At 40.7% G+C, this 22,744-nt stretch overlaps 5 protein-coding genes and 2 non-coding genes across 13 annotated transcripts; 5 read left to right on the plus strand and 2 right to left on the minus strand.

Moving 5' to 3' along the window:
- The first annotated feature begins 255 nt into the window (after positions 1-255).
- Positions 256-4,191, plus strand: ponzr6 (plac8 onzin related protein 6). Of its 3 annotated transcripts, none has more exons than XM_043245931.1 (4): positions 256-389; positions 3,140-3,256; positions 3,381-3,541; positions 3,687-4,191. In XM_043245931.1, exons 2-4 carry the CDS (start codon positions 3,151-3,153, stop codon positions 3,897-3,899), a joined length of 480 nt encoding a protein of 159 aa, XP_043101866.1. In that variant the 5' UTR covers positions 256-389; positions 3,140-3,150; the 3' UTR covers positions 3,900-4,191. The 3 variants fall into 3 exon arrangements, with proteins under 3 accessions (XP_043101866.1, XP_043101867.1, XP_043101868.1); XM_043245932.1 differs by having other exon boundaries at positions 269-389; positions 3,145-3,256; XM_043245933.1 differs by having other exon boundaries at positions 269-363.
- A 793-nt stretch (positions 4,192-4,984) lies between these two features.
- On the minus strand, positions 4,985-5,058 carry trnan-guu. The gene has a single exon. It is a non-coding gene; the product is annotated as a tRNA-Asn (tRNA).
- Positions 5,059-5,443: 385 nt separating this feature from the next.
- Positions 5,444-5,516, plus strand: trnak-cuu. Its single transcript has one exon. It is a non-coding gene; the product is annotated as a tRNA-Lys (tRNA).
- A 2,019-nt stretch (positions 5,517-7,535) lies between these two features.
- On the minus strand, positions 7,536-9,203 carry tifa (TRAF interacting protein with forkhead associated domain). The gene is made up of 2 exons (XM_043245958.1): positions 8,825-9,203; positions 7,536-8,652 (listed from the first exon to the last, which is right to left on the minus strand). The coding sequence occupies exon 2, from the start codon at positions 8,594-8,596 to the stop codon at positions 8,015-8,017; it is 582 nt and encodes a 193-aa protein (XP_043101893.1). The 5' UTR covers positions 8,597-8,652; positions 8,825-9,203; the 3' UTR covers positions 7,536-8,014.
- A 953-nt stretch (positions 9,204-10,156) lies between these two features.
- Positions 10,157-13,105, plus strand: rbm4.3 (RNA binding motif protein 4.3). Its single transcript, XM_043245166.1, has 4 exons — positions 10,157-10,220; positions 10,930-11,373; positions 11,457-12,087; positions 12,422-13,105. The coding sequence occupies exons 2-3, from the start codon at positions 10,965-10,967 to the stop codon at positions 12,056-12,058; spliced, it is 1,011 nt and encodes a 336-aa protein (XP_043101101.1). The 5' UTR covers positions 10,157-10,220; positions 10,930-10,964; the 3' UTR covers positions 12,059-12,087; positions 12,422-13,105.
- Positions 13,106-14,511: 1,406 nt separating this feature from the next.
- Positions 14,512-18,681, plus strand: rbm4.2 (RNA binding motif protein 4.2). 3 transcript variants are annotated; one of them, XM_043243848.1, is made up of 4 exons: positions 14,512-14,592; positions 15,203-15,632; positions 16,527-17,254; positions 17,440-18,681. In XM_043243848.1, the coding sequence occupies exons 2-3, from the start codon at positions 15,221-15,223 to the stop codon at positions 17,234-17,236; spliced, it is 1,122 nt and encodes a 373-aa protein (XP_043099783.1). In that variant the 5' UTR covers positions 14,512-14,592; positions 15,203-15,220; the 3' UTR covers positions 17,237-17,254; positions 17,440-18,681. The 3 variants fall into 3 exon arrangements, with proteins under 3 accessions (XP_043099783.1, XP_043099784.1, XP_043099782.1); XM_043243849.1 differs by lacking the exon at positions 14,512-14,592 and adding an exon at positions 14,599-15,110; XM_043243847.1 differs by lacking the exon at positions 14,512-14,592 and having other exon boundaries at positions 14,599-15,632.
- A 98-nt stretch (positions 18,682-18,779) lies between these two features.
- On the plus strand, positions 18,780-22,505 carry rbm4.1 (RNA binding motif protein 4.1). 3 transcript variants are annotated; one of them, XM_043243844.1, is made up of 4 exons: positions 18,787-18,980; positions 19,905-20,345; positions 21,016-21,879; positions 22,284-22,505. In XM_043243844.1, the coding sequence occupies exons 2-3, from the start codon at positions 19,934-19,936 to the stop codon at positions 21,855-21,857; spliced, it is 1,254 nt and encodes a 417-aa protein (XP_043099779.1). In that variant the 5' UTR covers positions 18,787-18,980; positions 19,905-19,933; the 3' UTR covers positions 21,858-21,879; positions 22,284-22,505. The 3 variants fall into 3 exon arrangements, with proteins under 3 accessions (XP_043099780.1, XP_043099779.1, XP_043099778.1); XM_043243845.1 differs by lacking the exon at positions 21,016-21,879 and having other exon boundaries at positions 18,780-18,980; XM_043243843.1 differs by having other exon boundaries at positions 21,016-22,505.
- Positions 22,506-22,744: the final 239 nt, after the last annotated feature.

Below are 22,744 nucleotides of genomic sequence, written 5' to 3' on the forward strand. Positions count from 1 at the left end.
TTTAAGCTAGTTTTCTCATTTTCATTTAGTTTTCAATGACAAAACTAGCTAAATGTGTAGAAATTGAAAAAATTATATATATATATATATATATATATATATATATATATATATATATATATATATATATATATATATATATATATATTTTTTTTTTTTTTTTTTTTTCATTTAAGGACATGAAAAGACAACTATATCATTGACAACAGTGCAGGGTTGGGGTTGTGTGACGTCTGCTGTACCAAGCTGTAGTCACTCATAATGGTGCTCCACCTAGAACTTTGGTTCTTCTTTCATTTCCTCCCCCTCTTGAACAACAGTGCATCACACACGACTCCACACCCTCAGAAGAGCAGGCTTCGGGCAAGTACACTGCTTTACAAACTCGTGTAAGCAATATGCATCAGTTGCTTTCTACAGTATTTCATTTCTGTGGTAGTCCAAGATGTAAATGACTTTTATTATTTTCATCATTAGTGGTGCTTGCCTTTTAAGGCGAAGCACACTATTACTATTCCTCATACTTATTCTTATTATTGTTATACTAGATTCCGGACAGATTTCGGCGCGTAACTAGTCCCGCAGTTTTTGCCACACACCCATGAAACGGGCGTCAAATCGTGCGGGGTATTGTGGAAAGATGTGCTATGACTTTTATAAGCGATCGGGCGTACGATTTTCGTACACCGGGAGAAAAAAACCATAGACGTAACATTGCGACCGACTTTGACGGATCGTAGCGCAGAGCGAGAATATCGCACAAACTTGTAAATCACCAGATTTGAAGACTTTATCAAGCTGAGCGAGAACATACCACACAGTGGGGTATAAGTTTTACCCCTGGGGGGCAAGAGAGCCCCAAACTTTTTACTATGGTGAGGGAAAAATGCACAGTGACTAATGTTTCAGCACATCTGATCTCTTCAGGAAGCTGGTTCCAGATGCGAGCAGCATAATAACTAAAAGCAGATTCTCCTTGTTTGCTGTGAACCTTTGGTATTTCTAACTGACTTGATCCTAGTGATCTGAGTGGTCTGTTAGGTGTATAAATAGTGATCATATCTGCAATGTATTTAGGTCCTAGTCCATTGAGTGATTTATAAACGAGTAAAAGTGCTTTAAAATCAATTCTAAATGTCACTGGAAGCCAGTGTAAGGACCTGAGGACTGGTGTGATGTGCTCTGATTTTCTGGTTCGAGTCAGGATCCTGGCAGCAGCGTTCTGGATGAGCTGCAGCTGTCTGATGGTCTTTTTGGGAAGGCCAGTGAGGAGACCATTACAATAGTGGTGCTGGTGATGAAGGCATGGACTAGTTTCTCCAGGTCTTGCCTGGGCACAAAGCACATGTGTTTTTCCTACTATGGTAATTTACATAGGAATTTTGCAAATCTAAATAACTTTGCATTAAAATGTCATAGAGACGTGGGGGTGGGCTCGTTTTACTCAGCTAACCAATCAAAGTCTCTGAATCACTATGAAGGTGTCAAGCCACGCCCTAGCAACCATTTAGAGCACCCTAGCAACAGATCCCATAGACTGCCATTATAATGGTTCAGATGGGTATCTTTGGATCAGAGCGTCATAGAGACATGGGGGTGGGCTCGTTTGAGTCGGGGCAGCAAACGGCCAATCATGAAGTACTTCAGCTGTTCGTAGCCACGCCCTAGCAACCATTATCGATTACCTTAGCAACCAAAATCCAAACTTACATATCTTTAAAACAGAACGTCTCGATTGACTCGAGACAGTAAACTGCCAATCCTGAGTCACCATAGACATCTCCTATCCACGCCTTAGCAACCATTATCAAACACCCTAGCAACCCCAACTCAAACGGGCATATCTTTAAATCGGAAAGTCATAGAGACATGGGTGTTGGTTTATATCATTCATAGTGACAAGTGTATCATCATTGTCAGCTACCAAGCTGCATCCTAGCAACCAACCTATTTACCCTAGCAACCGAGGGCGAGTTTTGCCACGGGAAGCAGGACCAACCACATTTTCTTCAGGAAATGTACTTTCTAGTTATTATTATTATTATTATTATTATATTCTATTTCATATATTTTAGGGTTGTTGATTTTTTTAAAATAGTGGTGGAACAGTGACAAATTTGTCTGTAAAAGTAAATCTGTGTTTTGCTTCTCAAATTCTTACGCATGTCGGGACAGGGCCTATGTTTGATTCTAATTGATAAGAGCACCTTTTTTATATTTGAAAAATAATTGATCTATTGTAAGCCAACCTTTTACCACTATTACCACAATGTCAAATGCACTTTTTCCATTCATGAAACAAGACGCCAGAGCCAATTTCCAAGTAAAATGAGGGTGAAAATATGAAAAACCAGCTCTCTGACATCACTTATATGCTTTCCGTTCCTATTGTTCTGGAGTCACTGGCAACCATACCTCTCTGTTTAACCGTCTCTTTTTCCATTTCCTCTGTTTATGATCTGATAATCTCTAGTGCATTAAAGGTGTGAAAATTGTGGTTCTCTGGGGAGTAGGAAGGAGTCTTCATTTTCAGTGCATATCAGGTTTCACTGCAATCTCTGACTGTAATTGAGATCGTGACACACTCTTGTAGCTGTATTTTTTTGCTGTCTTTTTCCACAGTGATGCAGTGTTAAACCAGAAAGTTCACAGACCCCAATTTAGATGTTTGCTTGCGAATCAAACTCAGAAAGGCTCGAAGGGTAAAAAAAATGATCGTAGTAGACGCTTCATTTTAGACGAGATGAGCTATATGCATAAATGGGAGAATCACAGATAAAAGCTTTTTACTCTCAAATATCCAACGTAATCTCTGTGTGTTTTGTCACATGACTTGATTTTATGTTTGTAGCCCAACTACAATGTAAAATGATTCAAAACCAGCTCAATTAACCGTTGCATGACAGGGTTTATGCCGTGATGGCTCAAATAATGAATCCGATTTAAACAGTGCATAATTTTATCTAACGCCCTTCACAACTCATTCAGTGCAATTGTACTTAATTATTAGCAGTAGTAGTAAATAATGCATGTAGCCTATACGAAGGGCACCTTCTTCTGTGAATAAATACAAATCTTTTCATCTATTTGAAGTGGTGTTTAAGATTTAGCATTCTGATTTCTGAATGCGTTTTCCCAGGTCAGTTGAGGATGGCACATTCAACTGTAAGCGTCCAGCCAGCCGTGGTGTTGAGCTCTAACATGGCCACCCAGTGGAGCAGCGGAGTGTGTGACTGCTGTGAGGACATGGGCATCTGTAAGTGCGTGGCGGGAGAGGAAAAACAGGAAATATAATCTATGTTTGCACGTTTGAGGACTGATAAGAACAGACAGCGTTTGAAGATGTGAGCTGATGCAAGTTGTCTGTTTTGCTGTGGTAGGTTGCTGTGGTTTATGGTGCCCCTTCTGCCTCATGTGTAAGACCAGTGAGGAATTTGGAGAGTGTCTCTGTCTCCCCCTGCTGGAGATGTGCTTTGGCGGCTTGTTGCATCCTATTACACTCTCCATGAGGAGCAGCATGAGAGAGAGATTTCACATTAAGGTAAATACAGCATCGCTATACAATTATTGCAATTCAAAATAACTTTGAGATCGTCGTTTTTATTTGAGTTATTTGATTTTTTATTATATATGGAATTCTAGAGGTACAGTTTTTTTAATTTATGTATTTTTTGTCTTTGATGAAGGGCTCGATACAGGATGACTGCTGTACGGTGTTCTGCTGCCATGTGTGTGTCTGGTGTCAGATGGCGAGAGAGCTGAAGGCTCGACGTCAGTCCCACGTGATCATCAACACTGCCATTAACACGGTTCACCATCAGCCCCAAGCTTACAACCAGCCAACTCAAGCCATCAATACGTCCTACCAGCCTCTCCAACAAGTCAATCCTGCCTACTGATGACCTTGGTGCATAAGAAGAGCACACCTGCCTGCATTTAACCTCAAGCTTCCCGAAGAGCGAATTCTGCTGTTTTTTTTAAACTACATAGTATAATCGCTCCAGATGTCATTTCAATATTTATATCTAGCCTACCTGTTTAAAGATGCCAATATTTTTACTAATCAAATTTTATAAATTCTATAGCACTTTTCTCTACAGACAAATTGCCAAATGAACATACGTAAAGCATACATAGAAAGCAAAGATTGGGTGTACACATGTTTAAGTAAATGAATGATATATATCCTCATAAGACTGTTGATTTCTTTTGTATGCATCAGCATTGCTCTTCTCAATATAACTTGTGGATCTCCAGGGTTAACATGTCAGCATCAGAGAATCACAACTCACAACTCTCTCTGTGTGTGTGTGTGTGTGTGTGTGTGTAATTGGACTGTTGTAGCTTGTCAACACAGAACTCATGTGGAGAGTTGAACGAGACACTGAAATTAGTCATAGGGGAATCTGGAAGGGAGGACTGAGATTCAGAACACAGCTGATGTGTAGCCAACCTAATTGCAGTAACAAGCAAACCCTCCCAGATGCACATGGTGTTAAACAATAATAACGCTCTCACTTATTTCTATTAAAACTCTGCAAATGACAAGGTGATCCTTTTTGAAATGGCTTTTTACTAATTACTGTGAATTCATCTGACAAAGAGCTCGGATCTGAAACCATCGAAGAGCGAATGTTTTAAATTAAAGCCATTAAGTTCTCTTTTTGGGTGAACTGTACCTTTAAGGTAATATTGAATATCTCCACTAGGGAGCGGTCATGTTATACCAAGAAATTACTTCTATCATGGCAATTTAATTTACGTTGTTTACTTGACTTCAACATTACTATAAAAATAACGGTATCATTTAACATGTTTAATAAATGTTTAAAATTATAATAATGAGAATAGTAATTGAATGTCGTTTCAAAAATTTGAGAAAAAAAAAAAAAAAACACGAAATACGCGTTGACCGCCGCTAGGATTATTTCTAATTCGTCGCGATTTTAAGAAAAATTCATCATTTATTTGAAAAAAGCACTTTCGTCCCTGGGTGGGCTCGAACCACCAACCTTTCGGTTAACAGCCGAACGCGCTAACCGATTGCGCCACAGAGACAGTTGAGAGCTATGTTTATGAATACAGTAGTAGGACCTTTATGAAAAATAATTTTCATATACTTTTTTGCCGATTGATTTTGGCATTCATCTCAGCATTTTCGTCAAAGAATACGCAACAAACGCACGGAGGTTTTTTCCTGTTAACTACTTAAGTCTGCATACGTAGCCTGCGTAATTTACGTCTAATTACTTTCGCGTCTTTAATTTGTTCTTTAATTCAAACATGTCACGTTCTCGAGTAACTTCGCGGTGGCGCAAATACACCAGATTTAGTGTTAAATCCACGTTTTTACATATATAAATAGGTTGTAGTTACTAAATTATATTGCAAATTATATGTTCTCACGTTTAAAAAGCAATTAGCATAAACAGATTAGCATGTAGCCCGGCTAGCTCAGTCGGTAGAGCATGAGACTCTTAATCTCAGGGTCGTGGGTTCGAGCCCCACGTTGGGCGAAACACTTTCTTTTCAAAAACCAGGTGAGAGATTTATGGATTAAAACAATATATACACTTTTATATGTAGAGAGCAGTTTAGTATATGCATGCCTATTTTTGATGCTAATGTTTTAATGCCATTGTAAAGTTGTGGTAATGTTTGTTATCATGTCAATGTCCAAACACAATTTAGCTTATGGATGCTAGCCAACACACATTAGTCTATAAAGTATTTATATTTAAAGGAAGTTCTAGTTTTTCCACGGAAACGGCATACATAAATGGTCACGAGCTTTCAGTACTATGTTAGAAGTGGCTAAAATATGCAATTATCAGTACATTAGAATTTTAGGATGGTGACTGCCTGTAGTGTGGAGGCTTTTTAAAGATATTTTATTTATAGAACGAGCCTTTACGGCGGCCTCCTGCAGTATTTGTGCCTGATGTCAAACGGCGCGAGAATGGTGCACTATTTGAACCAAGGCTATATGTGTCAAATATCAGAAATCCCCAAAAAACCTTACCAGCATGAAGCATTTTAGCTGTAAGTCTTTACAATCAGTGTTACAACCAAAACTATTCAATCTATTCACTTTCATATTTGCAGTAGTTTATTGAATACATTTAATGTATTTTAACATGCAACATGAATAAGGTCTAGTGCTTTTCTCTTGAGTTCGTCGGTCTATTATTTTCAACATTTCTCAGCAGACTGTGAATGTCTAATCTTTTCACGTAACTGTTTACTGATGACTGAAGAATGCATTCTTTCAGATAGCTCTCTGATTTCATGTCAATTCCACGTTCTGCAGTTCCGCATAGTTCCGCTTCTCACCTCATTTTATTTCTTTGGTTCAATGATTCATGTTGACCCGTTGTACCAAATGTCTGTTCGGAAATCTCTGCATGCACCCACCGAACCTCCCAGTAACTAAAATGAATCAAAAGTCAGCAAATGAACCGATCTCTATGTGCTAACTATGCAAACAACAATCTGGGTGTGATAATGGCGAGACATCTGTGTCAATCAATGTTGTTCTAGGAAATCAGTAAAGCATTCTATAAGATTTTTTACATTCTAAAATAATCGCTGTTAAAATAAACATGTATAATTACATAGTCTAATGTGGAAGGAACGTTTGCTCAACAAGCAATGGCTGAAGTTATGTTTTATTAATAGTACATAAAGATATAAAGATTAATACTGCCACTCCTGGTGAGAGTTACATCAGAGTTTCACCACTGGCATCATTTACTGTAACTCTGCTATCTGCCATGTAACTGATGCTTATCAGTGCTGCTGTTGTTCATGAGAACAAGGCCCAGAGGTCAGTTTACAGAGTTTATAGATATTGTACAAAACGTTCCCGGGTCACCTGGGATTAACCTTTCTTAAAATCCTTAAACATACCAAAGAAATGAATTAAATAAATAAAAAACGTGGTGATAATAGACCTGCTTGACATAACTTCTGTTTGCCAAACCAGACATTTACAACTGCTTTCTGGAGATCAGTAACGGATCATATAATCATAAAATAAAAATGCGTAAAATTGTTGAAATTACAAACACAAATCTACTTTTCAGACCTATTTGTATTGTAAATAAAAACAGAAATAAACAGTATTTTTTAATTTTCCAAACTTTTTCATGTCAAGGATGCTCAAATTTTAAGGCGTTTTGTGGGACGCTTTTTCTAAAATACACAGGCATATACAGAAACTCATTTATACTGTGTGAGAAAAAATATCAAGCGTGAACACATTCATCCATCTGACCTGACTCAGTGTTTCAAGCGGGGAAAACACCCAGACACCCAGAACAGATGGCCAGTAGACCACAGAAAGACAACACCTTGTTTCTTAAATTAAACTTTTCTTAAATTAGCTTTTTTATAGTCATTGTACGCAAATAAAAAAAAAATGCACTAAGCACTATTAAAATGTATTTAGATTTTTTGGTTTGTACCGCATAAACTTGAAAACGAACATTTTCAAATTGTTCTTGATTGTAAAAAAGCAATCTGGACAGTGTACGTAAATATGAACATTTTATTTTATTATATGAGATAACATGACAGTAGAACGAATAACCCTTCAATCACAGTCATTTCACATTTTTCAAAAGCTTATGATTCGTGTTCTGTCAAGTAACAGTCGATATAAAATAATACAATGCAATAAAAATATTATTTATAAAAACAACGGCCAAAGGCACTTATGCAAGGAACACACACAATGATTAAGAGAAAGCACGTGTGTGACGATAATCCCAGTAAAATATGTAATAAAATATCTGTACAAAAGAAGGAACACAAAGACACGGTATAGGCAACAAAACTGGTTCAGTGACATTCCAGAAGAAATGTTAGTAGGTCACTTAGTAGGGTCACTTCTGAGGTTTAAACGTTAAAGACATGCTGAGTGCTTTCATAACACACAGTATCGACAACAACAGTAATTAAACACAGATTCTGATCAGTCTGATTCCTCGCAGAGCAATGTCCAAAAAAATATCTACACTAAAACAACTGTCTCATCTGACTCCAGCGGCTCTTGGCTTACTGGCGCTCCATTCTCAAAGTTTCTCCACGGCATGTTGGTATCCATAACAGGAGGTTTGCATGGCACATCTGTGCCCGATTCCTGCGAAGGAGGTGCATTGCATGTTTCAAACAGGACCTCAAACTTATTCTCGCAATCTCCTGGTTCCTGCCAAATCAGCAGCTCGTATCTTCCAAAGCGGCAGAGCACCTTATCGTCAAGCTCAGCCTTTTCGAGGTACCTCAGTTCGGACCCGCCAACCATTAGCTTGACCTTCTGGCTCATGTTCTGGATCGTGAAGCTCAAGCACGGGCTGCCAGCTTTCTTATGAGCCTGTACGGAGAGCTGTTTTCTGGAAACAGAGGTGTCGTTCAGGGCGAAGATGCAGGTCTGTCCGTCGCGGCCGAGCCTTAGTGGGTCTTCAGCCTCCATTTTGTACGGCTGATTTAGGGGCAGGTTGTGGAAGAGTGGACGGCTGGCTTGGTTAGGGTGGAAGAGATGGACATGAAGGCAAGTAAGCAGTTCTTCGGTCTCGAGTTTGCTATTGTCGTTCATTCTGCGAAATATAACGCAACTTCCGTGGTGCTGAATCAACTTGTTTACAGTTAAACCTAAGAAAAATCGATAAGAACTCAAGTGTTAGTACAAATGTATGCAAAACGTATTTTTCTGACTTAAAGTGAGAATGCACTGAAAGCACGGGTCTAGCGAAAAACGCTAAGGTATAAATACAAGCGTTAAATAAGTGTCGTGCTAGTTTACCAAAACTAAGCAGTAGCTTACCTTCAAAAGTTGTTTGCAACGATCATGAACTAACGGACTGCTGTCCTGAAGCCGGGATCGCTATACTATGAGCTCAACAAAGGGAATTGCATCAGAAGCACCGAAATCCCCCTCCAGCTGGGAACATGTGACTCTCAAAAACTCCAGAGTTGCGCAACCGACTTCCACACTTTCGCTATTTGTTTCGTATTATAGTCTTATTTCAAAAATGTAATTCGTTCTATATTTGACCCGGAGACGACGGGCGCGCTTTATTCTCGTTTTGACGAAAAAGAAATGCCCTTTGTTGAGCGGTTGAACGTTAGCTGAAAACGTAAAGCACTCGCCAGGTCGTCTTGTGATGTTACCTCTCTTCAATGACCAGATATAAACATGACTGAGAGCACGTTTATGGTCTTCATTTACAATGCCTTATCAGATAGTCACTCCCGAAAACGTCCAGACTGTATAACAACAGAGAAGCGGATGAGAAATCCATTGCATGTCGGTTTCGTCATCATATAGCAAAATAACAATCATTTCACGTAATGAATCTATATAATCTTTTCGGGAAGCAGACACAAAGGAATGGGGTCGTGTTTATCTTTAATCAGATTCCAATGTCCGGAAAGGCGTGTTTTATCTAAGACATTAAACTATTGAAGTTATGTAGAAATTATTATAACCTGACGTTTAAACGCGCGTGATAACAAATCTAAACAGGCTAAATAATTAAAGGCTTTTAACCCTTGTTTTTCTCTTATCTTGTGCGGTGCGTTACCACAACCTACTGGTAGACTGAACCATGGACAGCTCATGCTAAAACATTTTTTTTAAATTCCATTTTAAACTGTAGTATCAATCTAAATCGTCATAAATTCACTTTTCATCCATCCAGAATAGTGTCAGTTTTATTATTAATTAATGCCACGGTATAAAAAATTGAAGCACAGAAAATATTAAGAACAGTTATTATTATTATTATTGTTGTTGTTATATATTATTATATATTATCATTAAATACATTTACAAAGACAAGTAAGAACAAAAGACAATTATGGGTTACGAACAAAAACCAAAGCTCAGTTTGTTAACTTATAAGATTTAAACCAGTCTAACATGCAATAGAATTATTAGAGTTTCTTAACCAGTTTGCGTACACATCAAAATATTTCCTGGAAATTAAATAGCAAAGTGTTTCTTTGAAAAATATTCCTCTGAAAACTTGTTAATTATGGGTAATTTTGGTGGATACTTTTAACAACTTTATTAGAACTCTGACTCTGAGATCGGAGCAGTTTCTTGTCACGTTCTCACATGGTTGTATTTGATTGGCTCATTCAACCCTGTGGGCGGGACCGAGAAAGTATATTATTGAATGACCCACCCTCTTCCTCATTGTGGTGAGAAACAGGCGGTGAGTATTGGTTCGTAATACTTTGACCTTTATAACGTCAGTATTAAAATGAAAGGTTTAGCAAGCGACACTAATGCACCTGTGATATAAGCAGGTTTCCTAAGGTATGCACAAATCAGTTAATCGGCGACATTTAAAAGTAGTACACACATCGTGTTTATCTCGGCGCGCAACGACTGTTCGGCTACTAAGCTAACGTTGTTAGCTTATTCAAACCTAGCAACAGAAGCTGAGTTTCCTTTCAAGGCGAGGAGTACGTGAAGTGATTACTTGCTACAGTATTGCTCTCTTGTATTTACGGACACAAACACTTTAACGAATACGCCTTGAGTAAACTGAATGTTTGTGTAGGTTTTCCAGTCCGCTACAAATGAGTAACCACACGAGGCCGTGGCGTATATAAGAACGTGTGAGGAGAAATTGTATTTTTTTTTTGCTACGAAACTTTACGCTAAGCAGAACTCAAGCAATAATAGGATCTTATTTTGTTGGGTTGTCGTGTAGGTAGGGGGGAAATAAAATGCAAAATATTTGCATAAACTGGTTTGACTTGATAGGCTTCAGGAAGTTTACAGAGCAAGCTTTCGATTTCAGTTTAGTTCCAGACGTGGTTTCGTCTGTTCATTCTTGATTTGCAAAAGACCATTACAATGACCATGATCAATTATTTTGCATTGGTGGCAACTCATTGTAGTATATCTCGTCACAGTTTGTTTTAGGGTCTTGCATAACGCATTCGCAAAGATGGTGAAGATCTTCATTGGGAACCTGCCTCCGCAGGCAGAAGCAGAAGAAATAAAGTCTCTGTTTACTCAATACGGAACAGTCACAGAGTGTGCCATTATCAAGAACTTTGCCTTCGTCCACATGGATGACCGCAAAAGTGCGACAAAGGCGATCCGAAACCTTCATTTATACAAGCTGCATGGAACGCCAATCAATGTCGAAGCGAGTCGTGGCAAAAACCAGGGCCCGGTGAAGCTTCATGTTGCCAATGTGGAGAAAGGAGCAGACGAAGAGCTCAGAGCGCTGTTTGAAGAGTACGGCACAGTTACCGAATGTGCCATCGTTAAGAACTTCGCCTTTGTACACATGAACAATTCCGACGAGGCCATGGATGCCATTAAGGGGTTGGACAACGCTGAATTTCAAGGTAAAACCTCCAGCCGTGTCGCTCCCTTGCGCATCCTTTTGCACGTTTCTCAATTGCTAATGTGAACCTTTTCGCACTTGCAGGTAAACGAATTCATGTACAGATTTCAAAGAGTCGACCAAGAGGTGAGGAGGAAGGCTACGGCCCCCCAGACAGTGGATACTGGGCACCTCGTTTCCCTGGTGACCAGCCAGAGCCCCCTGGTTATCCTAGGGGTCGTTTCGGGTATCCCCCTGGTCCCCCTCCTCCGCCGCCACCCATGCCCCCCAGACGCCCTCCTTACCCAGAGCGTGCGGCGCCGGCATTCGAGCGCGAACACGGTGTGGTCGACTATTACGAGAAGTACCGCGCTCGCCCTTACGGTGCCGCCTCATATGAGGACCGGCGTCCAGGCGCCATCCCCCCTCCCCCTCCGCCCCCGTCTTCCGGCGTTATGAGAGAGCGATTGGCTGGCAACGGCCTTGACCCCTATGAGCGACGCCCCATTCCACCCCCGCCGTCCTCGTACTACGCACGAGACCGCAGTCCCATCAGGCGTGCACCTCCCACCCCTCAGACACCCGCCGGGAATGGTTACTCGTTCGAACGATCTCGTCTGTCCCCGATGTACAACGTGCCTCGGGCCAGAGACCCCTATGCTGACAGGGCGGCGCCGCCTCCACCACCTGCGCACTACTCGTATTAAAGTGCAACGCTGCGCTTTTGTAATCCAAGGTGAGAATAGGTCCCGCAAGCCAAATAATATAGCTCGTACTTGCGCTGTTTGCGTGTGTAATTGAGGCGCAAGTAGCAGAACCGTAAACTTTGTATCAAAGTGCCTGGGTCGTACATTTTTAATGGCCTTATATGGTCTTTTAAAAAGCTCTGCTCGACGAACGCTGAACTTCGTATCGAAGTTATTAGATGGTAAATTCTCCTAGTAAAGTAACGTTTTACTTCGCAGAACTCAAACAGACTTCCTTCAACTCTATTTTAACTTAGCTTGACGATTCAGTAATCCCAGATGGCACTGCTGCCGTTTGACTCATGTGGTTTGCTCTCTTTCCAGGTGTAAATTATTCAACAAGATCGTCGTCGTTGTCTCCTGATGCACGTGCCGCGATACGTCTTTGTCTGCCAGAACGCGTTTCGTTCGCCTGCGCACCATAGTGGAAGAGTTCTGTTGCGGACTGCACATTCTATAAAACTACCGCTTTTACACGCATAAAATCGTCCTCATGCTAAATTGTCAACTCTGCTTTATTATTTTTTGCCTTGTTTTTATTGTTTAACATTTGATAGATGAGAGAGCACTCTAAGCCAGAGCACGTCAATTAGATTAACTTGGTGGTTTGGTAAAAAAAAAAAGCGCATATAAAAACTCTTCTTTCAAAGAATACTTCAATGTATCACGCTGTACGTTTTTTACCTTTAAAAATCTGGAATGAGCTTATCGTTTATTAAACTATTGTAACGAGCGCAATTCCATAAATTTGATTTTGAATCAAATTCATTTGTGTAAAGCTATTTCGTTTTTTTTTTTTTTTCGCTCGCCTCTCTGAGCTGTCTGTTAAAGTGCGGCATGCAAGTAAGAATACAATCTCCGCAGCAATAAAACCTTTCCGTCTGCTGGCTTTATTGAAATTGTGCTGTAGTGTGGATTTTAATAGCAGAGTATCGAAGTTTAAAGGACTTTGTATCGTTTTTCTTTCATAGGAACACTTGAAAGTTTTAATAAAAAGACTGGAACATGGTCCGTCGTTTTGCTTTTCTTGCTAACCTTTTAAATTCAACATGCCTAAGTAGGCATAAAAGTAGCAATTTATTCTAGACCTATTCGAATTAACGAATCGTAACCTCATGCTTCCTAGTTTAAGAATATCACGGAAAATGGGACTGCTTTTGCGGCGAAATTAAAGCGATTACCATCACTTCGTCTTCAAAGCTATTTTGCCCTAAACCATTGGCGTCTCAGTGTTCTTGTCTGTCCAAATAATCCTGTCATCTTGATTCATTAAGTGGGTAGACTGCCCAACGTTGTAAACGGTGGTCCTTTAAGATTTAATTATGCCAGGTAAGTCATTTGATGCATTTTAGTTTCTTTATCACTCAGCATGCCTTTCATTACTTTAATTGTTTCATGGTATAGCTTCAGTACACAGACTGTATACGTGTCTCAGTGACATGTATTTGGTCCAAATGTTTAACTCATGTAAGTGATTTTTAGGATGAGCTCATGCCTGAGGGTAAGTTTTAGATTAATTTATGCATTTTTCTTCCCTATTAATTCTGTCTCATTTTTATATCTTTTGCAAGAAAATGTTTAGTTATGGCTGTTTGTTTACCTGTTGGACACTAAATGCATGTGCCTCTACTGGCAGTGTTCACAGTATAACATTTTCTTATTTTCCAGTTAAGGTGAATGCACTTTCAATATACCAATAAAGCCTTTTGCCCCTTGTCCGAGCTGTCTTGGTGGTTATTTGTAAAAATATGACAGTTATGTATTAAGGTGTGTGTGTGTGTGTGTGTGTACAAGTGAAATGTTTGTAATTATAAATAAAACATAAAACATTGCAAAATCTTCATAGTACAAGAAAAAACTGTCAAATCCATCAGCTGAAAACGTTTGGTATGAGATAATACAACTAACATAAACATTTTTAAGTAAAAAAAATAAACATTAAAAATGAAATTTAATGTAATTAAGTTTTGTTTATAACAAAATATTCAATTTTGTGAGGACAAACAGAAACCACAATAACTAAGTTAAAATTAAAGGGTATCGTAGACGATTTGAACTCACTTCACAGAAATACGGTTCTTGGGGCTTTTGGTCTGAAACAAAAGGAAACCTTAAATTAAAGGGTGTTAGAAAAAGCTTTATTATTATTATTGAGATGGGCCTACTCCTACAGTTGTTTCGTTATGTACGTTGTACTGTTATTAGTATAATCAAAGAATATAAATACAATCACAGAAAGGGACTTTTGTAGAATTCATTACAGTACATAATTATTTGTAAGTAATTACATAATTTGTGCCTCAATAATAAAAATTGGGAGTGATTTTTTCGATTTTATTTGAAATACGCTAATTATTTAAACACTCTAAATGACCAGTAAAAGCATGTAGGGTTGGTTGTTTATTTGTGGACAGGAAGTGCTGTCGGTGACGGCGGGCGACTCCATTTTAGGCTTCATTCATCTTCGCAGCAAGTGATATTACGTGCTAGCTACGGTAAGGCAGTGCTGCTCCTGCGTAACTCTTTTTAGTACTTTACACGAGTGCTACTGTTTAGATTTTACGTGAAGGTAATGCAGTGTGGCGTAATACTGTAATATAGTAGCTCGCTTCTTAACGAAGCGACGTTTACTTCGGTAACTTTGTGTAGTCGTGCTAACTACGCTTAGCATTACACAGTCGAATCCATTGGCATACAGCCCTGAAAACGCCATCGATGCTCACCAGTCGTGCTTAATCGTGTGTCGGGGTAGTAAAAACGCGCACTTGAATGGTGACAAACAAAGCTTAAAGAACTTAATACGTTGGGTGTGATCGTCGCGCGGATACGTGGCCTAGCAACGCGAAATAATTCAGCTGCGCCATAAAGTCCAAGAACCGAACCCGGTCGTCTACTTTGCGTACTCGATGCGGTTTCATCCGATCAGTGAGTGACACACACAGCATATTTAATGCTGAGTTGTCCCTAAATCGTTCTGGCCCGAAGCCACAAAATCGAAACTAATAGGATTAAGGTATCTATGGTTTTGTAAGCCAACGCGGCAGTAATGTAGGGGATCGTCTGTTGATGTAACGTGCATTTCGCAACTATGCTCCCTCTGTCCAGGAAAAAACGGCAATAAAGATGGTTAAGATCTTTGTTGGCAACCTATCCTCAAGCACGACCGCGGAAGATCTGCGCTCTCTTTTTTCTGAATATGGCAAAGTAAAAGAGTGTGACGTCCTGAAAAATTATGGCTTTGTGCACATGGAAGGTAAGCAGGAGGCCGAGGAGGCCATCCGCAAACTCCACCATCACGAGCTGAACGGTCAAGCCATCAATGTGGAGATGAGCAAGGGGAAGCCCAGGGGCTCCACCAAACTGCATGTGAGCAACATATGCAGTGGCTGCACCAATCAGGAGCTCCGGGCCAAGTTTGAAGAGTATGGCCCTGTGGTAGAGTGTGACATAGTGAAGGACTATGCCTTTGTTCACATGGAGCGAATGGAAGATGCCATGGAGGCCATCAGTGGTCTGGAAAACACGACCTTCCAAGGTGAACATTAACCTCGAACCGACGAAATCCGTGGTTACCAAGGGTTGCGTTGTTTAAGTGAATTAATGTTACACAATTGGGAGTAGACGGATACATTAATATAAGGGATAGCTCATCCAAAAATCTCCTGTGTTCACAGTCATGTTTTTCCAAGCTCACAAGATTTTTGTTTGTCTTGGAAACACGAGTTAAATTTTACATTTAGTTAGTTAGCAGACAAGTGATGACAACATAAGCATTCAAAACCAAACAAAAAGAGAATCCTAACACAATACACGTAGCAAGGTGTGTGTGTCTAAAAAAAATTATATATATATATATATATATATATATATATATATATATATATATATATATATATATATAGAGAGCGAGGTGTGTGTATATATAGATATATCTCAGATATTAAACTAGCACTTTTTGTTTAAAATATTCAATTTTCATAATAATCAAAATTCAATTTATTTAATAAGTGAGTATACATGAATACATTTTCCAAACCGTGCTTTTGGCTTGTCCTGAATTTGGGCTAAGTGAACTGATTCGGGTAGGTACTGCTGCGGAGTAGTCCAGTACCTGCATGATTCATCTGGCTACAATGTTCTTCCGCAAGACGCATGCAGTCCTTTTTATTAACCTCTAATGGGCCAAAAGTTACGGACTGCAGCTTCAAATTTTAAGAGATTTCTGTCCCTTCATTGAAAGTTTGAAGATGAACAAAGGTTTTATGGGTTTGAAACGACATGACGGCAACTAAACATTGGCAGAATTTTTTCGGGCAACCTGACCCTTTTGAGTGCTCTGTGGCTATCGTGATGCAATAATTAAATGACGGTTAACGTGAGCGGAAGAAAGTTTTACATTGTCTTGCGTGTGTTCTCTTCCTCCCACAAGGCAAGCTGATCAAAGTACAACTGTCCACAAGTCGCCTGCGTACAGCGCCCGGCATGGGAGACCAAACTGGCTGTTACATCTGTGGAGAACAGGGCCATTGGTCCAAAGATTGCGGACGTGGTCAAAATGGTAGCTATGGCGGAGGCATGGGGGGATTCGCCGGCGGTAGAGGCCCCCCTAGGAGCGCTCCGAATTACGGCATGGGCGGCCCTGGGGGTCTTCCTAATAGAGGTTACCCAGCAGGGCCGCTCCCCCCTCCCCCGCCCATGAACCGGCATCCAGGCTACGGCGAGTACAGCGCGGATGCTCGAGAGCGGTACCCAAACGCTTTTCCCGAGAGGCCGCCCGCATACGAGCGAGAGCACTACGGAAGCGTTGACTATTACGAGAAGTTTCGGGCTCATCCGGCTGGCACTAGCTTCTTCGAGAATAGCAGGCCTCTCTCTATTCCTCCTCCTCCTCCTCCCCCCCCTCCCTCTTCTTCTTCTCTCTCAAGGATGCGGTTGGCTGCTCCCAGCCTCGATCCCTATGAGCACCACCCTCTGGCGCCTCCGCCTCCCACGGCATCGGCGTACTTCTCGCGGGACCGTAGTCCAATCAGACGTGTGGGCGCCGATTCGGAAGGCTACTCGTACGAGCGTTCGCGACTTTCTCCGGTCTCAAGGGGCGAAAGAGAGAACTACACCGAGCGGGTTCGATACGCATACTAAGCCCAAACACATGCTAAGGTGAGCGATAGCGGGTCGTTGACTTTGATGACTCAGATGAGATGTCAGCGTGATCTGTTCTAAAGCGTAAGCCGTTTCGAGTGCAGTAGTAAGCGGAGCCACTTTGCTCGGGTTAAAAAGCACATAAGTCAGAAGGTTATGCCTGTCAAATGTTTCATCTCACAGAATTTTTTCCTTTTTTTTAGGTGTTGGTCAAGTGAAGAGACTTCTCCACCTAAATGACTTTGCCTCAATCTATCAGATGCTCCATCGGATTTCAAAGACGCAGGATTGGATAGGCGCATTGATCAATGCTTATTAGATCTGCGTGTTAATGTTTTACCCATAATGCAAAAAGTGCTGTTTAATTTCTCTTTTCAGTGGAAACATCTGTGTTTGATTGCAAGAAGTGGTTGTGATTTTTTTTTTTTTTTTTTTTGGTTTTTGCTTTGCTTTTCGCTTACACTGAGAGGTAAGGTGGGGTGTCTCACGTCAGCGTAATTTTAACTATTAACGGCAATTAAACAGACACTCTTGAAATTTTGAATTGTATTTTTGTCTAATTTCCCCCTGTCAAGTTGTGATCCACTATTATTTACTCATATTTTTTTTTAATGTTCCAAGACTTTTCTGGAGCTATCGGGTTGACTTGCCACTTAATTTCTTTGATTTAAGTTTTGTGAGGACAATCTGGTTATGTTTCTTCTGGCGATTTTTTTTTTTTTTTTTTTTTTTTTTTTAATAATGCCGGCATTTTGTTTTTAGGGGAAGTGGCAATCTGTAATTAATCCTGCAGCTACAAAAAGCTTTATGGGAAAATAAACTCAAATTCAACATTCCAACATTCTTTTTAATTATTCGCTACGGGCGATTGGTGTATACACACTTTTTCAGTTTTGAGTCGTGTTTGCTTGTTGAATTGTGTTGTATCAAACTGGTACATTCAACAGGATGATCATCTTGTGTCTCTTGCCAATGTCTGAATTTTGTAGTTTGGGAGCTTGGACATACATTTTGAATTTGTTTTGATTTGTTCATCCCCTCTAACTGATGTGTTAGTCTTTTAAAAGTATGATTTGATATACAACCTAAATAGTTGGGCAGCTTTTAGTGGGATGCAAACCGTTTTGTGTTCTGTACACACAAATGACTGTTTATGGCAGGAGATCTTTACATTGTAAGAAGATTCACCTGGATGGAAAGGTGTACATGTGAGTGAATTGGAAATTTGCATTAGGTGTGCTGACCAACTCTCACTCAGGGCTCTATTCACCTTTCGAGACTGCTAGCGATTTACTGGCGATTCTTCTTTATGGGTGCCTTGGGAAGCTCTGTGAAAATGTTTATAAATGTGATTTTCTGTAGTTTGTATATTTCCTACAGAAGTCAGGAGTGTGTTTTATGAATTATCTTTTGTAATAAACCAGTATTTTGGTGACAAAAAAAAACCCGTCTGTCTTTTATACGTCATCATCGTTTCATTAAATGTGTCTTCTGGGTTGTTCTTGGGACATAAATGCTTTATTACGTAACTGATCATTACACGATCTATCAGGCCACGTGGTGGGTTGAAATCTCCGAGAGCTCCAGTTGCAAGCTATTACAGCAGGCTTTGAGAGTGGAGAAAATAAAAGGGGATGGGCAGTTTTAACGCCATGCAGCGCTATTCTCCAGCAAGCCTCGCTTTATGCGACGCAAGAGTGACGCCATTTCATCTCTCGCCGGCTCCTGCAAGCATCGCGAAAAGGTATGAAAAACATCCTTCGTGCTGGATCAGCGTAGCCAAGTGTTCTCTTAAATGAACGGCTAATCGCTAATCTTACATTTCCCGTATTTTGCCGTGATGTTTAATTCGCGCGCCACAGTGTTTCTGCCTTTATTCCCGGCTAGCTAGCTGTAGCAGGGCTAGATAGACCGTAAGCTAACTTGATTAGTATAATGTAGGCGGTATGAATGCATCGGATTTAGTCACGAATGCGAGGCTTGTCTTGTATTGATATTTTAGGTGTAGAGGTTTTGCTGGCACGCTGCTCATAAATCGGAGAATAGCAAGTGTAGCTTTTTTGCCCATTGTCCTCTACTGGTGATGGAAGCCCGCCTTGTTTCGTGAGTCGATTCTTTCGAACAATTCAGGTTCGCTGACGTTTCGATGTGGCATGATTCTACATGTTCCTAACATTTAAATAAAGTGTTTTTCTGCCTGATATACAATCCCTGCGTCCCAATGTGCATGCTATCAGCTCTAAACAGTATTGAAAATTACTACATTTTATTCAATTTAGGACGGGTAGTATGCACTTTGGGACACGGGCGTTCAGTTGCTTATCTTGTTACTTTTTGCTCTAAATGATTTTTTTTTCACCTCAGAATCGGATATGTCCAAAATTTCCGATATGTTCAACGAGGCATTTGTTGATTGGATGGACTATATTAAATTTCGATTCATTTAAAACGTCCATTCAGAAGAGTTGCCATTGTTGTCCTGTTTTGTGATACAATGCACACGTTTATAAAGTTTTTCTTTGTGTGATTACTGTAATATAAGCAGTAGGATATTTTGTACATGTATTATTTAAGTTTGCCTTGTTTCTGGTAGCATATAATTATTTGTAGCTTATCTGCCTTTGACCATATTTTGCAGTGTGCTAATATGTTTTTTTCCTCACAACAGGGCCTGAACGTTGACTTTACATTACTAAAATGGTAAAAATCTTTGTCGGTAACCTCTCGCCGAACACTACGGCGGAGGAGATCCGCTCCCTCTTCTCTCAGTATGGCAAAATATCTGAGTGTGACATTGTGAAAAACTTTGGCTTTGTGCACATGGATGACAAAGCCGAGGCAGATGAAGCCATTAGAAATCTTCACCACTACGTGTTGAACGGTTTGGCGATGAATGTGGAGATGAGCAAAGGGAAGCCCAAGACCTCTACAAAACTTCACGTCGGAAACATCAGCAGTAGTTGCACCAACCAAGAGCTGAGGGCCAAGTTTGAGGAGTATGGACCTGTGGTTGAGTGTGACATAGTTAAAGACTATGCGTTTGTTCATATGGAGCGAGTGGAAGATGCTATGGAGGCCATCAGTGGCTTGGACAACACGGCCTTTCAAGGTGAACCAGCACGGTCCTTTTAGCTCAGTCGTATCTTGTCATGTTTGTTCCAAAAGCGAGCCTTATTACATACAGGTTGGTAAGTAGAAAAATTGGTAAGTGATAAGTGGAGGAAAACAATTCCATTTTCTATTTTTTTTGTTTATTGTATGGAGGTCAATGGAGGACGTCCACTGGGCTGATCAATTCTTTGAAATTCCTTTCATCCTAAAAAGAAGCTGCTTCATAATAGCATAGTAATTATTCAAAGTCTATTGGCAATTCTTTAAGATCTCCTGTATTATTAGGATGACTTCATTTTTCATTCTTATTCAAACCACATACTTTATATGTATCCATATTTCTTTCAAACTTTACATTATAACGTGCAAAAATGTTTGCGTTCCTAAGAAATGAAGTAGAATGCAACAGCCACCTTTTTATCAGTTATATATACATGTACGTCTTTAAATCCTGCTTTGCTCCGAAATGCGCCAGATTCCAGGGTTGCGAACAGCGTTTAACGTGGCGATTTTATTAGAAAAATTCTGTCCCGTGTATTTGTCGATAACTGTTGAGACGTAGCGTGAAGTCAAAGCTTAGGCCTGCTTTGACCTTCTGAACGTTTGATCCGTGTGCATGCTAAAAACTAAAATAGAAATATCATGGCAAATTCTTTCTTTTCCTTAAGGCAAACTGATGAGCGTGAAGCTTTCGACTAGCCGCCTGCGTACCGCGCCGGGAATGGGAGAGAGAACGGGTTGTTATCGGTGCGGGCAGGAAGGCCACTGGTCCAAAGAATGCCCAATGGACCAGAACGGCTCCTACAGAGAGGGCCCAGGCTCGGCAGGATATGGGCCCCTCAGGTTCGGTACGGGTGGCGAACGTGGTGGCCGGGGGTTTCACCGCGGCTACAGTGGCGAGCCGGCCTTTGGTGGCAACTTTTCACACGGCTTCTCCAGGGGAACAGGGTACGCCGTCCCAGGGTATGGAAGGGGCGCGGGTTTCGAGAGCGCAGTGAGTTACGGTATGCCCGCGGGCTACGGCATTGGCGCGGATAATAGCATGGCCCCCGCGTACGGCAGTGAGGCTGCGTATGGGAGCAGTGGCGTGGCCTATGGCGGTGCGATGCCTGCGTACCCAATGCGGCGACCGCCCTTTGAGGAAAGAGATCCGTACGGTGTGGTGGACTTCTACGAGAAATATCGGGCACGTCCGTACGGAGCAAGTTATTTCGAAGATAGACGCGCGGTTCCACCTCCTGTCCCTCCTCCCCCATCCTCCTCGGCGGTCGCGAGAGAGCGCCTGTCCTCCTCTAACCATGACCCATATGAGCACCATCCCCTTCCCCCTCCTCCGGCTCCCACTTCTTCATACTACGTCCGCGAGCGGAGCCCGATCCGGCGAGCTCCCATAGAGGCGGAGGGATACGCGTACGAACGGTCGCGCCTCTCTCCCGTCTCTTCGGTTCCCAGGAGCACTGCGTATGACGTACCGCGGGATCCATATGCCGCTACGCGCTATGCTTACTAGCCTAATACCTGTGTGCACTCAGGTGAGATCTTTCTAGGATTACAAAAGGTTAGAGCTAAGTTTGGTCAAACGGAAAGCAGGGCGATTATTATTAAAGGGATATTGGTTCCTCTCCAATAACTGAAAATTCTGGCATCATTTGCTCAACTTCTTTTGTGGTTCATAGGGTAAAAAGTCAGAGGTTTGGAACAGCATGAGGGTGAGTTAATGATGACAGACTTCTCATTTTTGGGTGAACTATGCCTTATAGTTCTGTCTTTTACACGGCAGTGAAGTGTTGTTAACAATGTTTGATTTCATGTCGTTGTTACTTCCTATTACCTAAAAAAGAAAAAAAAGTGTCTTATCACAATTCATGTTGTCTGTTTTGGGCACATAAAAACTGAATGACTGCCTGATTTTATTAAAATCTTTTCTTTTTTGCAGGTGTTTCTTGGTTGGTCATGGATCATTTTAGAGGTTGTGATGCATCCTGTTTTGCCTGGGTCAAGGACAGTACAGATGACCCACTTCCTGGCACTAAACTCCTTTTGTTGTCTTAACAAACTTGATGTAGCTGTTTTTTTTTATTATTATTATTATTATTTGATTGTCAATACAAATGTGTACATATTTTCTTCTCGTTAATAAAAGTTTAAACAAAATCTATTTCCGTGTAAATCATAGCAATTTTATTTGTACACAGTTTCTCTGGATGTACAGTAACATTTTCTGTCTCTTAGTTCAGTTATTATGGCGGGGAGGGCTCTTGGCAAAAAGAGTAGCTGTTCAGCATATGTGCACAATATTTCCTTTTTTTTTTTTTTTTTTTTTTTTTTTTTTTTTTTAACCTTTTCTAAACATCTGTTAACCCTGTTTTCTGAAATGTAGCACTATCAGCATTTCCT

The sequence above is a fragment of the Puntigrus tetrazona genome, chromosome 7 (genome assembly GCF_018831695.1).
Source record: "Puntigrus tetrazona isolate hp1 chromosome 7, ASM1883169v1, whole genome shotgun sequence".
Taxonomy (NCBI): domain Eukaryota; kingdom Metazoa; phylum Chordata; class Actinopteri; order Cypriniformes; family Cyprinidae; genus Puntigrus; species Puntigrus tetrazona.

Coding starts and splice junctions, on each gene's coding strand:
- ponzr6 (XM_043245931.1), top strand. CDS start 3,151: ATGGCACATTCAACTGTAAGCGTCCAGCCAGCCGTGGTGTTGAGCTCT. Junction 3,257..3,380: donor CTGTGAGGACATGGGCATCT/GTAAGTGCGTGG, acceptor TTGCTGTGGTAG/GTTGCTGTGGTTTATGGTGC. Junction 3,542..3,686: donor GAGAGAGATTTCACATTAAG/GTAAATACAGCA, acceptor TCTTTGATGAAG/GGCTCGATACAGGATGACTG.
- tifa (XM_043245958.1), bottom strand. CDS start 8,596: ATGAACGACAATAGCAAACTCGAGACCGAAGAACTGCTTACTTGCCTT.
- rbm4.3 (XM_043245166.1), top strand. CDS start 10,965: ATGGTGAAGATCTTCATTGGGAACCTGCCTCCGCAGGCAGAAGCAGAA. Junction 11,374..11,456: donor GGACAACGCTGAATTTCAAG/GTAAAACCTCCA, acceptor TCGCACTTGCAG/GTAAACGAATTCATGTACAG.
- rbm4.2 (XM_043243848.1), top strand. CDS start 15,221: ATGGTTAAGATCTTTGTTGGCAACCTATCCTCAAGCACGACCGCGGAA. Junction 15,633..16,526: donor GGAAAACACGACCTTCCAAG/GTGAACATTAAC, acceptor TCCTCCCACAAG/GCAAGCTGATCAAAGTACAA.
- rbm4.1 (XM_043243843.1), top strand. CDS start 19,934: ATGGTAAAAATCTTTGTCGGTAACCTCTCGCCGAACACTACGGCGGAG. Junction 20,346..21,015: donor GGACAACACGGCCTTTCAAG/GTGAACCAGCAC, acceptor CTTTTCCTTAAG/GCAAACTGATGAGCGTGAAG.